General features: G+C 37.9%; 1 protein-coding gene across 1 annotated transcript in view; it reads right to left on the bottom strand.

The window, feature by feature from the left end:
• The window catches only part of GDA (guanine deaminase), a 128,802-nt gene that overhangs the window by 68,424 nt on the left and 46,172 nt on the right, over positions 1–14,206 (bottom strand). The window contains exons 2-3 of the mRNA XM_059072734.2: positions 7,250–7,338; positions 159–330 (exon numbers count right to left, since the gene is read on the bottom strand). Of these exons, the coding sequence (XP_058928717.1) occupies positions 159–330; positions 7,250–7,338 (261 nt within the window). The remainder of the gene's footprint in view (positions 1–158; positions 331–7,249; positions 7,339–14,206) is intronic.

Genomic DNA, 14,206 nt, shown 5'->3' with positions numbered 1-14,206 from the left:
TCACAAACTCACTGAGCTATGAAAGAACTGAAAAAGTCTATACAGTCTATTATAGCCTTAACTGCCTATTTTTAATAACTTAAATCTGCCCCCAAGAAATGGATGTTTCTACAGATGACTGAACACAATGCACCAATACTCATAAGCAGGATACTTACAACAACTCTGGTATATACTTCTTCAGCAAAGTCGATGTTCTGGAATTTGTGTTCTGTAGGAAATGTGTACTTGGTCAGCCACTCCAAAAGTGGGAGGTCTACGTTACTCCCGGCAAAAGAGTACTGAGGGGCATGGATGTGTGTATCAACCAGCCCAGGCATGAAGAACTCACTGGAAATTAAGACAGGGAGAAAAGAATTTAATAACATCTTAAGTCATTTTCCATATCTTTAAATCACATTTTCTCTATACGGTGATTTAACTGTTTACTCCACCCAGGTTTAGAGCCAATGCAATCAGATGAATGTAAATTATTCTGTTATTTAGAGATCAGAAAATAAAAATGAAACTCTGCTAGGAGCGATAACAGTCCTAAATTGGAATGTCTTGGTGTAAAGTTTACCAGAGATCATGAAAGGAGGAAAAAGCACAGCCCTGGGCAGAAGCAAAGCAGTCGTTGCACGAGAAATGCGTGAAGCTACAGTTTAATCATATGACTTTGTTCTCACAATTGGGGGTTGTAGGACAGAGGGCAAAGATGAGAGAGGAGGTCAAAACTTCTAGAGCCAGGATGAGGAACTACACACAAGTCACTAAGGATGACTGATGATGAGAAACAGAATGGCCATGATTTTAGTTCCAATGGTCATCTTGACCTTGGCTGACTGCAAGAAATCTAGTCCTGTCCCATGTGATGGAGGGGCTGAGTTCTGAAACAGAAGCAACAAGAGCAAACTGAGGCTGGTTAGGGAAGGGCAATCTGAGAAGACGAGAGTGTCAGTGGGTGAGTGGTATGAACAGTTAAGTGAAGATACAGATGCAATGCTATGACAACCATTCTCCAGATGTTTCTGATCACTCCACTGTTCCACCCATCAATTTTCCTATTTCTATTAACTCTTACAACAGCAAGTCCTAGAACGATGTTTTTTAGAGTTTTCAGAGGCACTGCCCACAGAATTGAGGCAGCCCAATGCTAATAGATACTTAAAAGCTTTACTAAAGAAAGAATCTGGCTCACTGGTGTCTATTAAGTGTCTAATTGCATCCAAGCAGATATTTGTTAAAATACAGTATGCACCACCACCATCACCTCAAGGAAATATTAGTTACATTTTTATATACATAAGGAACTTGAACTCAGAATTGGACATAATAAAGAATCCCATATAGTACCAACTCAAATGTATACAACCTAAATGGAAGACAAATAAAGCCACGGGTATCTATAAATGCTTTATTTTTTTTAAATGACAACTAGGAATGGTGGTGATAATGATGATGGTGACAGCAGCTAATGTTTACTGAAGTCGGACATGTACTGGGCACTGGGCACAGCATTCTACGTACATCATCTTATTTGTGGAAGGCAGTTTATTATAAGGTTTGAGTATACACATTCTTGACTGATACTGCCTAATTTTGAATTTATGCCCCACCATAAACCAGCAGTGGGATCTTCAACATATTCTTTAACTGCTCTGTGACTCAGTTTCCCCTTACATAAAACGGAGATAGTAGTTTCACCATAGGGCTGTTATGAGAATTGAGTTAATATTTGCAAAAACAGTGCCTACATAATGGAAAGCACCAAAAAAATTAGTTGTGATGATGATGTAATGCTCACAACAAACTTAAGAAGTAGTATTGTAATCCCCATCTTCACAAGAGTAAACTCAAGCTCAGGAAATTTAAATAGCTTGAAAAAAGTAATCATCTGACTTCAGCTCTAGAGCCTAGGCTCAAACCCAGGCAGTAGCCTCAGTATTCTTGGTCACTACCCTCTGAATTTTTCATTCACTCTGGAAATGAAAAGCAGTGACAACCTACAAATATGTCAAGAAGGCTGCAGTAAGTGGACCTACAACGTGGGGGCATGCAGAGAGGGAGAAGGAAATACAGATTCCTCTTCGGTGTCAGTCACTGACCTTTCCAGAACACTTCAGTCCTTGGGGCTTTTACTGTCCCCACCATCATAACATGGAATGGCAGTGTGACTTCTTCATGTAGTTGAATTGTTCAATCAAATAATATTTCCCAAGTGTCTACTATGTTTAAGAAACTCTGCTACACCTTGAGTCCAAAGAAAAATAAGACATCTTCTTGTCCTCAAAGAGATTATAATCTAGTTGAGGACATCAAGGGTGAGAGAGGATGTGTGTGTGTGTGTGTGTGTGTAAAAGAGAGAGACAAACATAGACAGAAGGAGCAATTTCACTCCTAGTAATTTACCCAAGTGAAACAAAACATGTTTACAAAAAGGATCATATTAGGCTTTATGGGGGATGTATTCATACTAGCCTCAAATTTACAATAGCCAGGACATGGAAACAACCTAAATGTCCAATGACAGATGAATGGATAAAGAAGATGTGGTACATATATACAATGGAATATTACTCAGCCATACAAAGGGAATGAAATTGGGTCATTTGTCGAGACGTGGATGGACCTAGAGTCTGTCATACAGAGTGAAGTAAGTCAGAAAGAGAAAAACAAATATTGTATACTAACGCATATATGTGGAATCCAGAAAAATGGTACAGATGAACCCACTTCCAGGGCAGGAATAGAGACGTTAATGTAGAGAATGGATGTGTGGACATGGGGGGAAGGGGAGGGTGGGACGAAATGGGAAATTAGGATTGAGATTGGGAGAGTAGAGAGATTATGTACACTACCGTGTGTAAAATAGCTAGTGGGAACCTGCTGTAAAGCACAGGAAGGGAAGCTCAGCTCGGTGCTCTGTGGTGACCTAGACGGGTGGGATGGTGGGTGGGGTGGGAGGGAGGTCCAAGAGGGAGGGGATATATGTATACGTATAGCTGATTCACTTCGTTGTACAGCAGAAACTAACACAACATTGTAAAGCAATTATACTCCAATAACAAAAGGGCGGGGGCCGGGGGGGAACCAAATACCACAGGAATGTAGATAAACTGTGGTCTACTTATACAATGAAACACTATTTGACAATGAAAAAGACTGAACTACTATTATACATAACAATATGGGTGACTCTCAAAAACATTATTTTGAATGGAAGAATCCAGTCACGGAAGAGTACATATTGAGTTATTACATTTATGTGATGTTCAAAAACAGGCAAAATTAATCTAAGTGATAGAAATCAAATAGAGCTGCTGATAAGGGGCTGGACAATGACTGGAAGCAGCACAGGGGTGCTGCTTTCTAGGATGGTAGGAATGTTTTGTATCTTGATTGGTATGTTTCACAAATATATATTTGTCAAAATTTATCAAATTATATAAGATCTATGTACTTTATTATATAAAAAATGTTTCCTAAAAAACTACAAAAAAAAATTTTTAAGAAAGGGTCTTGAATACCTAACTTAGTGAATTAACATGTATTTGTTATTCTGTAGCCAAAAGGGAGGGGATCATGAGAATATTTGATCCTTTGTTTTTTATCTTCTTAGGCAGAACTGTGACATATTGAACCCCACGTCTAGGAAGTTGAATCTGGTGGTGGCAGGCACGTGTGGGGACGCTCTTTCAATCTCTCAAGAATGAGAGCATTTCTGAATAAAGGAAAAGGATAAATATGAGAGAAAGAACTTGATTTTTATTAGCTCTAGTTAGCAGAGGAAAGAGAGTAAGTTTCTGAGCATGTGATGCTGAATAAATGACATAAAGTACAGAGAATTTAAAAGGAAAGTCCATTTTGAGGAAGGGACAATGTCATACTAAGCCTACAGTCAAAGTATGACCTGCAAGTCTCCAAAAAGCAATTGAACACATGGGATAAGAGGTCACAGAGTTAAAGATGGCATTCAGATTTGACAGTCTCCCCTAATTAGGTAACCCTAGAAGTTGGTGGTGCCAGAGATTTCTGTGGAAGAAAGCATGAAACTAAACCTTGAGCAGTAGCCTCCACTTAAAGAGTAGGATTGAGGAAGAGAAGGTCGTGCTCAACCTAGACAGAATCATTGTCAGGAAGATAGACACCTATGATAGAGAGGTGTTGAGGACAGCAATTTAGGAAAGGAGTGCAGGACAGTGACCAGTGTTCAAAACTGCAAGAGTCCAAACCCTGCGAACTCTCATTTCCATACAATGATTGGGGAGACACCTGATTTCACATAGATGCAGTCCTTTATTATCTAAGTACTTACCCAGTCCTAGTATGTTTTAGTTACTGTCCTAGGTGCTGAGGAGAGAGCCATGAACAGGAAAGACAGGTGCAGAGAAAGTACTGTGCAAAAACTATTCAGTAGTGAAAGTCAGAATGGTAATGTAGGGGAGGAGTGAAAGTCACTTTTTGTTTTCCATGTAGGAGAAACCTGAGCGTATTCTGAAGGTACCAGAGATGAAGAAGTAAAGGAGATAAACACAGGATACAAAGTCTTCAGAGGCGACAGGGAGCAAGGATTTACTGTATCAGAAGTTTAACTTTCATCCAGAAAGCCTAGCAATCCTTTTTAGGACATAGGAAGTATTATGAAATGCTTATTAATAGAAACATTCACATAATCAAAGTTATATTCCAGGATTATTACAGACAGCAGTACATGCAGGAGTGTGTGGACTGTCAGAGCTGCACGTGAGATTAGCGGTCACTGAGCCCAGCTACTCATTCTACGGAAAGAACAAAGGAAGCTTGAGGATGATTAGTGGCCCAGCCAGGCTTAGAACTCCACTCAAGATATCACTTGCAGCTAAATGGTTGCCATCAAAAGTCAAACTGCAGGCAAAGCAAGGGGGCTTGAAGGCTGAAGCAGGAGAAGGTGAAAAAGCTCTCCTTTCTCCTTTTGCTTTTCGACTTTGCTCTTTTCACTTTACTTAATCACTATCCTAACTTCCTTAGAAAATCTCAACTTTCCCCAGAAAAAAACCATCAACTTCACATCCCAAACTTGCAGTGCTGCCTAGGCTCTATCAGAACCTGAGGAGAAAGAACAATATGTGCCCCTATATACACTTGTCAGAACATCCACCTGTCTTTTAACCAACTGGAAAATGCTAGAAAAAGCCCTACAATCAAAACACATGACCTTCTATATAATAGCCTGAGTTACTCAGTCTGCTTGCACGCTATTGGAAACCCTCATCAACATGCACTGCTGGGGATGCGATGGTCCCAAGGGCCTGGGAATCCTGGGCTCTTTGAAAACCACTCTTTCATTGCACAAAAATGCAAGGTGTGGAACAAACAACATCCTGTCCTTATTAAAAATTTTGGCATTTTGTTCATTGTGGGTTTTTTGCATTAATTTTGATTTTTAAAAATACTGCATTAAACTGCATTAAAGTATTATTTATCTTGATTAGTAAGTTTTTTGCCCTCTCCAACATCCTTAAATTCTGTGCTCAAGGTGAATGCCTCACCCTAATCCTGGCCCTGTCAACCTCTCTCTGGTCCATGGTCTTAGTCTGATCCACTCCTATTGAAGCACAGCTCAGACTGCTCCAGCTGTAATTTTCATTAAAAAAAAAAAATCCACACGGTGCTGAGATACCTGTAGGTACATTGACTCTATTAAACAGACTGTCAGAGACATCATGTATTTTAATCCTGACTTGAAGAAATTCAACTGTACCTATCTTATAGGTTTAATGTAAAAATTACTTTGCATTTTAAATATAATTTTTCTTCAAAGATTTTAGTCTTCCACCAAAGTTCACATTTTTTTCTTACCTTCTCACTTTTCTGAGTGTAGTGCTTATAGGTCTCCTGGAATATGCATTTATTAGATGGATTTAACTCCAAAAGCAGTCTCATAAAGAGGGACAAAAGGATAGGAAGACCCACAGATGTGTTCACCTCACTGCCCTTCCTCCAGGCACTCCACCATCCTCCCACCCTCTCCCAACCTCCATCTCATCCACTCCCAAGCCACCTTCTAATCTTTCGTGACAAAGCAATGCAAGAAGGTGACTTATAAATGTCAGTTATTCCTCAACATATATTCTTAAGAAAATCTAGCAGAGGAAACAGATGGCAACAGCAGAGGTGCCTAAAATGACCTCCATGCCCATTGGAGGCATGCCCATTGGAGGCATGCATCATCTGCATGCCCACTGGCCACGTGCTTCTAAGCCAACAGGGAGGCAGCACAGAGAGGGAAGGAGGAGGAGATGTGAGTATAAATGCAGCAAAACTTTAGGGTCAGTCACCCCATCTCTCTGGACTGTGGCCAGCTCCTCTGCCTCAAAGCCTAAGGGGGAACCCAATTCACAGTCCTCCTGCAGTGGACAAGGTGTCTACCACAATCTAGGACAATCCTTTGCCAACAGCCCAGGAGACGAGCTCAAAGAGGGGAGCTAACAGCTGCAGAGCTGTAGGGTGAGGATTCGTGGCAGGTGTTCTAATTCCTAATTCAGTGTTCTCACTACATTACTCCAAAGCCACTTCCCAAGTTATAAAAGTGTTTTTAGAATGAAAACGATTTTGGTTGACTTTGCAACTTGCATTGACTTTGGAAACATACTTGGCCTGAAACCAGACAAAATCTTTGAGTTTAAAAAAAGTATTCCCATTTCTATGAGTCAAATCACCCAGGCTATGAAGAGAGTAGACCAATCAACAGGAAACACATTTGGCACAAATATTAACCACTAAAGTAGTTGGAACATAAAATCGTAGCTCAAACGCACTTTTGGAGATAGGTCTTCCCTAAGCACACTGTCAGAGTTATTCCTCCCCAAACTCCCCTCCACAGCATCAGTTTATCTCTATCATGCTGCCTCGTTACTTCCTTTATAGAAGGCATCACTGTCATGCTTACATATCTGTGCACTTGTTTATGCTCCCTGTTCCCCATGGGCCGTAAACCCAGTGAGGACCAAGGCTCTGTAGATCATTTTCACCTCCAGATCCTATTCTTACACATAATAAGCTCAACAAATATTTGCTGAAGAAGTAAATGAATGATGGCAGCCTCTAGGTTTCAAAGTTTCTGTCTTTCAGCTCCATGTTCTCTATTTACCTTCTCTTTCCCACCTCATCCTTAAAAAAAAAAAAAAAAAAAAAAAAAAAAGCCTCTTTGTCTCTCAAGACAGGTTCTTATCATTTGAGACTAGTTAACACCATCAAGTAAAAGGGAAAAATGTTGGCTCTGACTTACTGGTGGCTCAGTTCTCTTATTTCACATGGCTTGAAGCACCATTCTTTGGCCAGCTTTTCTTGTTGGGACGCTTCTTCCAAAAACACTATCTTTAAAAAAAAGAAAGAAAAGAATCATAAATTAATGAACCATAGTCATTTGTTGTTATTAAATATCTAAGTCTTAAAAGAGACTATACCATAGCTAAATTAATTTTAAAAGGTATTTGACAGCAAATGGGATAGAGTTCAGAGGCAAAAAGACAGGGATTTGCCTTTGCTTGCCCAAAGAAAAACTGTATGAAGTTTCTCCTTTTCTGCCATTCTACAGATATAAGTAAGACTTCAAAAATTCTAATTTGAAGACACCCAGTATTAAAAATGGCTAATTGGTATCTATGTCTCCCCACCCCCCAAATGATTAAAGGAAACAATTGTTTATAGAAAGTGTACCTCACTGCAGATGAATGAAAGATTTTTGTTAGGTTGTTATAGGAAACCCAAGTCCAGAACACAGTAGTAGTATACCATGGGACAATTTATTAACACTGAACCTAACTGCATGTAATAATTGCCTGACAATGGAATCTTAGCATGAACTATGTTGATGTTCTGATGCTAGACATCTGCTATAAAGAGGTCTGCTATATTTTTCTAGTATTGTGCATGAGAAACTAACAGAATGATCTCTCCCATGGAGCGTGTGAGTCCATGGGCAATAGGTGGGAAACCCTGGATGGGTTCCAATCCCTCTTGGTCTGGTTTCCCCATCTGCAAACTGAGGATACCATCAGTACATACTTCACAGAGCTACTGTGAAGGCAAAATATGGTAATTTCAATTAAGAAGTTAGCACATCCCTGGAATATTTAAATGGTAGATACATTGCATCTATTGTTGATTCTTTTTAAGTACAGTGTGATTGCTTTCTCTGTAAAAGTGGATTGCAAAGCAAGAAAGGACAAAGAAAAATGAAATGTATGTGCAGGACATATCCTGTTTCATTTTTAAATGCAATATTGTAAAAATAAATGTTTCATGGAACATGAAATATTGAAAGAAAACTTATATAAAATGTATCTAAACAATTAGAATCAAGGCAATATACTGCAGGAAAAACAGTCTGTGGAACAGAAAATAAAATAAAATAAATATTGACTTCTCTATTCATTGATGATATCCTTTTTTAAAAAACAGGGATTTTTATCAGAAGAGAAAATTAAAATGTAATTCCTACAAATAAGGAAAAGTAATTGGATGATTCTAAAAATATATTTGAATCAATAAATGTCAAAGCAGATACAAAATTAATTGAAAATCACAAAAACAGAATTTTATCAATGTATCTTAGAGCTGATTTACCATTTACCATTACCGAAAGGAAGGGAGGGAGGGAGGGAGGGAGGAAGAAAGGAAATATGTGTAAAGTACTATATTCATACATTTGAAATAAATACTTTTGAGGAAGATATAAATGATCAAAATTTATTCTGGAGAGATAGGAAAACTGAATGAACCAGTAACTCTATAAGAAAATGAGGAGAGGGATAAATTGGGAGATTGGTATTGACAAATACACACTACTATATATAAAATAGATAACTAATAAGGAACTGCTGCATAGCACAGGGAACTCTACTCAATACTCTGTAATGACCTAAATGGAAAAAGAATCTAAAAAAAGAGTGGATATATGTATATGTATAACTGATTCACTTTGCTGTACAGTAGAAACTAACACAACGTTGTAAATCAACTGTACTCCAAAAAAATTAATTAAAAATAAATAAATAAAAGCAGATATGAAAATTTTTAAAAAAAGAAACTGGGAAGTTTTTACTACCTTTTAGAAAAGCTCATGGTTCAGAACCATGCTGTCTAATAGAAATATAATACCTGTCACAAATGCAAGCCACATTTATAATTTTAAATTTTCTAATAGCCACACTAAAAGTGTAAAAAGGAACAGTAAAATTAATTTTAATAACATCTTTTATTTAACAACATAGGTGGCCATGACAAAAAATTATCATGTCAACATAAAATCAATGTAAAGGTTATTAATTTTACTTCTTCTTAGTCTTTAAAATCCAGGGAATATTTTGCATTTAAAGTACATTTCAATTTGGCTGGTAAATTTTCATTAGAAATACTTCATCTGTATATTTAGACTTTACATAATCTACAAAACATAGACTCACATAACCAGTTTGTCCCCAAAACACTGAAACACTGAGATGAGCATCAATTTTTAAATGAGAAATTAAATTAAAAATAAAAATAATAAATTTAAAAATTCAGTTCCTCAGTCATATTAGCCACATTTCAGGTGCTTATTATGCCACATTAGATAGCACACATTCAGAGAATTTTATAGCAAAGTTCTTTCTAGCTTACAAAGAACAGATGTCTGTGCTAAGAACTCCAGAGCGTGGAAAACAATGGACACCTCTCTATTTCTAAAAGCTACCATAATCCTCATACCAAAACCTGACAAAATATACAATATACATAAACACAGATATACAGAGGATGAAAATTATAATACAGGCCAATGCCTTTTGTAATGTAATTATTAAATAAATAATTAATAATAAATACAGACGCAAAAATAATCCCAATGATATACTGGCAATAAAAAGCAAAAATACGTTAAAATAATAATTCAGCATGTCTGCAGCATGTAAGCCTCAATTATTTCAACCAAGCAAGACACATCTTCAATGAACTTAAAGCAGATGTTGAGTAGTTGGGCAAAGGCCCTACTCCTCAAAGACCACTGGACTAAATCCACCTGCCCTCTTTTCTGTTTTCTTCAGTCAACATGAAAACTAGAATTCACCTGCTCCTCAAATACACAGCAGGGATCTTGATCTGTAACATTCTCTTCCAAAAGCTCTGTGCTACTTTCTTGTTCCTGACCTGCTCCTACCACTCTCCACTTCACTGTGACTTCTTGTTACTGCCCATCCATCAGCAGCAAATTTCCCTGTGTCTTCAATATCTGCCCTGAGTTTCTCCCTCCTGATAACTGGGGCTCCTACCCTGAGGACATGTCCTCCCCTACACTTCTCAAATGACAGGTATTCATACATCAGGGTCAAGCAATGAGTTTCCATACCCACCACGGCCATTTCTAAACCACTTTTCCTACAGGTTCTCGTAAGCATGCAAAGCTCCCTTAAGACCCACTCCTTTCAGCTTTCAAGGCATTCTTCCTCTTTCTTTGTTGTTCTGCTTTACCAACCTTCTCTCATTGTTCAGATCTGCCTTCACTCCTTATCATATCAACATGGAGAACCCTTTTGAGATCATAGCACCTATTTCCATGAACTTATCTTCATGTGATCTGTTTATGAACAAATGAAGTTTATGAACTTCACGTCACGGCCACACCTTGGGCATGTTCACGACCCATAAGTGCTCTACCTCTAAAACTACGGAATCACACAACTGACCACCATTTCCTCTTTTTTCCTCTTTGCCACTTCAGCTATTCCAAACAATCATCCACCTTAAAGAGCCCTCCCTTTACTTTCTCCTCTCTACTTTCCCCCAGTCCATCTTTCACCCCTTTCCTTGTCCAGCCTGGATTCCACCAGCTATTTTTTCATATTTCTTATATCTTTTAGTTAACACACATGTGCTGAATTTTCAACCCTGAGGAAACCCAGCCCTGCTTCTCTGGGCTGCACCTGAGGAGCCAGGCAGCACTGGGGCGAGCACACCACACAGTAGACAGAATATCCATAGTCATCAAGTTCAAAGGTGCTCCAGCCAATGTCTGTGCCTGGCCCTCTGAGACATTTCTCCAGCCCTGTCTTTACTGTCAATAAAACTGACAGGAGGCCTAATTGCTTATCCACTGACAGATCATTAGAAGTATTTTCTGGTAATAAATTTATACACAATTTTTTAATCAAATAACTCAAAAGGAGTTCAAAGGATTGAGGAAAACTGCTATAAGAAAACTCTGCCCATTCCCATCTACGTGATTAATGTGAAAATGTTTCTCAGCATTTACATCTATAAAAATGAAAAATAAGAAAAAAATGGATACTGCTCCTATTTAATTCTACCAACAAGTAACACTCATCCATAGATACATTACTTAGTTGGAAGAAAAAAACAGCTTTTTTATTTTATTAATACATTTAACAAATTACTTTTCAAAATGTGTAATACACATTTAAAAATTTCCTTGTGGTCCCAGGAAATTTTAAATATTTAAATTTATGCACACAAATTTCATGGCAGTGGTTGACCAGTAAAAGGCTTTGAAGTGTAAAACTATACTGTATTAGCACAAACTCTGTAAGAAAAGGAGAATAGAATTAGTAATTCTAGAAGAAAAAGGGACTGTATACCATTTCAGATCATTAATAAGGAGCTAGTTCATGATTTTTTGAAACATAGATTAAGGCAGATATCAAACCACTCACTGTATTTTGATTCCATCAGACATCTTTTAAAAAGTAATAGCATAGCTTAATTTTAACATGTATATATTTACAATTTGCCAGAAATTATAAGCTTTAAACATTTTAAAATTTAATAAAAACTATACATATCAACTTTTAAAAATGCAAAAGCGAACAGAATTTTTCAAAATTCTTTTAGGGGGCACATTAGTAAAAAAAAATGTGAAGAGTATTTCTCTAGTCAATTCATGTTCCACCCCTCCACCATGATGACTTCAAGTCTACCCTCTCTTCAAATCTCTCATCCCGCTTGCCCCCAAAAGGTACATCAAACATTTGCAATAGCTAAAAATTGCAAATAATTTCAAAGTCAGTCAAATAAGGGATTGGTTAAATATGATGAAACTGCAGCAATTAAAAGTATCAGTGAAGGGCTTCCCTGGTGGCGCAGTGGTTGAGAATCCGCCTGCCGATGCAGGGGACACGGGTTCGTGCCCTGGTCCGGGAAGATCCCACATGCCGCGGAGCAGCTAAGCCCGTGAGCCATGGCCGCTGGGCCTGCGTGTCCGGAGCCTGTGCTCCGCAACGGGAGAGGCCACAACAGTGAGAGGCCCGCATACCACAAAAAAAAAAAAAAAAAAAAGTATCAGTGAAGACATATTTACTGAATTCTCCTTGATATAATCTTAAGTTTTTTTAAAAAAACGCAAAAAAAAATTTAAGGTACTAGATAACATATATGGTATCCAATTTTTTATAAGAATATGGTGTGTGTGTGTGTGTGTGTGTGTGTGTGTGTGTGTGTGTGTGTGTGTTGGGCTGGTGTGTCCAAATGTTCACAGTGGTTATTTTCTCTACAGTAGAATTTGGGGGTAATTTTTGCTTTCATCTTTATATCTTTGCAGATTCAAAATTGTTAATAGTAAATGTTTTATTCTATCTAAAACAATAAAGTCAATTCCATTTAAAATATACATGAAAATGTAAAGTAAAGCAAAATAGAAATACCTAAAAATAAACTCTACTCATAGAGCCTATGGTTGGGGAGTTAAGACACGCAGAGATAGACAATGAATCAGATTGGGGAGGGCATGATGACACAGTGCCCTTGGCCCCACCAGTTCAGATGAAGAGATAGTGGGCATGGTCAGTGAAGGTTTCAAAGAAAAGGCAGAACTCAGACAATGATGGGTAGGATTTGGGACTTATAAGTATCTAGAATTAGAGGGTAAGGGATAGAAGGGGTAAATAATGATAGGTGCAGAGGCATAGAGGCAAAAAAACTACAAGTTGTGTTATAGACAGGTGTGTACTTTAACAGTGGAGTTGGAGAGAACCTTAATTCACAAATCAAGTACTTAACAGATAATTTTTTCTTGTTCTCATTCATGTATTCACTCAACAGTTACTGCTTGAGACTCCTGTGTGCAAAGCACTATTCCATGGGCTAGGTAGGAACAATAAATTGATAGATGAATATAAGACACATTGCATATATGAGTGAGTGCTATGATGAAAAATAAAGCAAAGTAAATGGATAAAATAAGATGTGCGATGTGATGGTCTCTCTGAGAGATGATGTTTGAGCACAGATTTGCATAAAGGGAATAAATCACTTGCATATTCTTAGAAGAGCATTCCAGGCAGAGGAAACAGCCAGTACAAGGACCCTGATATGTATATTTAAATTAAACTTAAATTAGATGCTTGGCATGTTTTGAAATACCAGGACGACCAGTAGGGATATAGTATAAAGACTAGAAGAAAGAGTAGTAAAAAATCAGATGGAGGAGGTAGCAAGGGGCCTTGAGATTTATTTTTAGGAAACCTCTAAAAATACTGTGGAAAATTACAAACTATCATTGGTATTGCCTTTATGGGGCAATGGCTCTCTCATCCTGATGTTACCTGGGCTTATGTGGCCATTCGTTCACTTACTCAGTTATTCATCATCAAGAGAGCCTATTATGGCATGGCCTTCCTCTTCACAGACCACAGTCTAGGTGGGCTGTCAATCACATACATTAAATCACATTAAAACCCAAGTTTCATAAAATCATAGATGGTGCCAACTGGCAGGAATCTTCTCATCCAACGCCCTTGTTTTCCAGATGAGGAAATTGAATCCCTTCTATTAAGCAAACAACTCCAAGTGCTCTCTTACTTAAAACAGAGACTATTTAGGATGAGCAATAATGAGAATGTCAGATATACTAAAGCCAAAAGCAGATGAGAATGACTGTCAGCTAATGAAAAAAATCTCCACAAGATACAGGCTTCAAACACCAGATGGCAAATGTGGGCAAAAGGCTTGTTGCTATGGAACAGAATAAACTGCTCTTTGGGCCATTGTGAAATAGCTTCGCCGTCTAACAAAATAAGGTACTATACATTGCAACACAAAATCCACTCAGGCACAGTAACGGGAGATAAAATCAGATAAAATGTGAGGTCAATGATTTCTGAAGCTTTGGGACAGAGATGAAAATTGCCATATTAGCTCAATTCATATCAAACAGATTAATGGAAAAGATGAAGTGAGACTGCTTTTTAAAATA

The sequence above is a fragment of the Kogia breviceps genome, chromosome 8, assembly GCF_026419965.1.
Source record: "Kogia breviceps isolate mKogBre1 chromosome 8, mKogBre1 haplotype 1, whole genome shotgun sequence".
NCBI lineage: Eukaryota > Metazoa > Chordata > Mammalia > Artiodactyla > Physeteridae > Kogia > Kogia breviceps.
The sequence above is the reverse complement of the archived record's forward strand: the minus strand, read 5'-3'. Positions and strand labels throughout refer to the sequence as shown.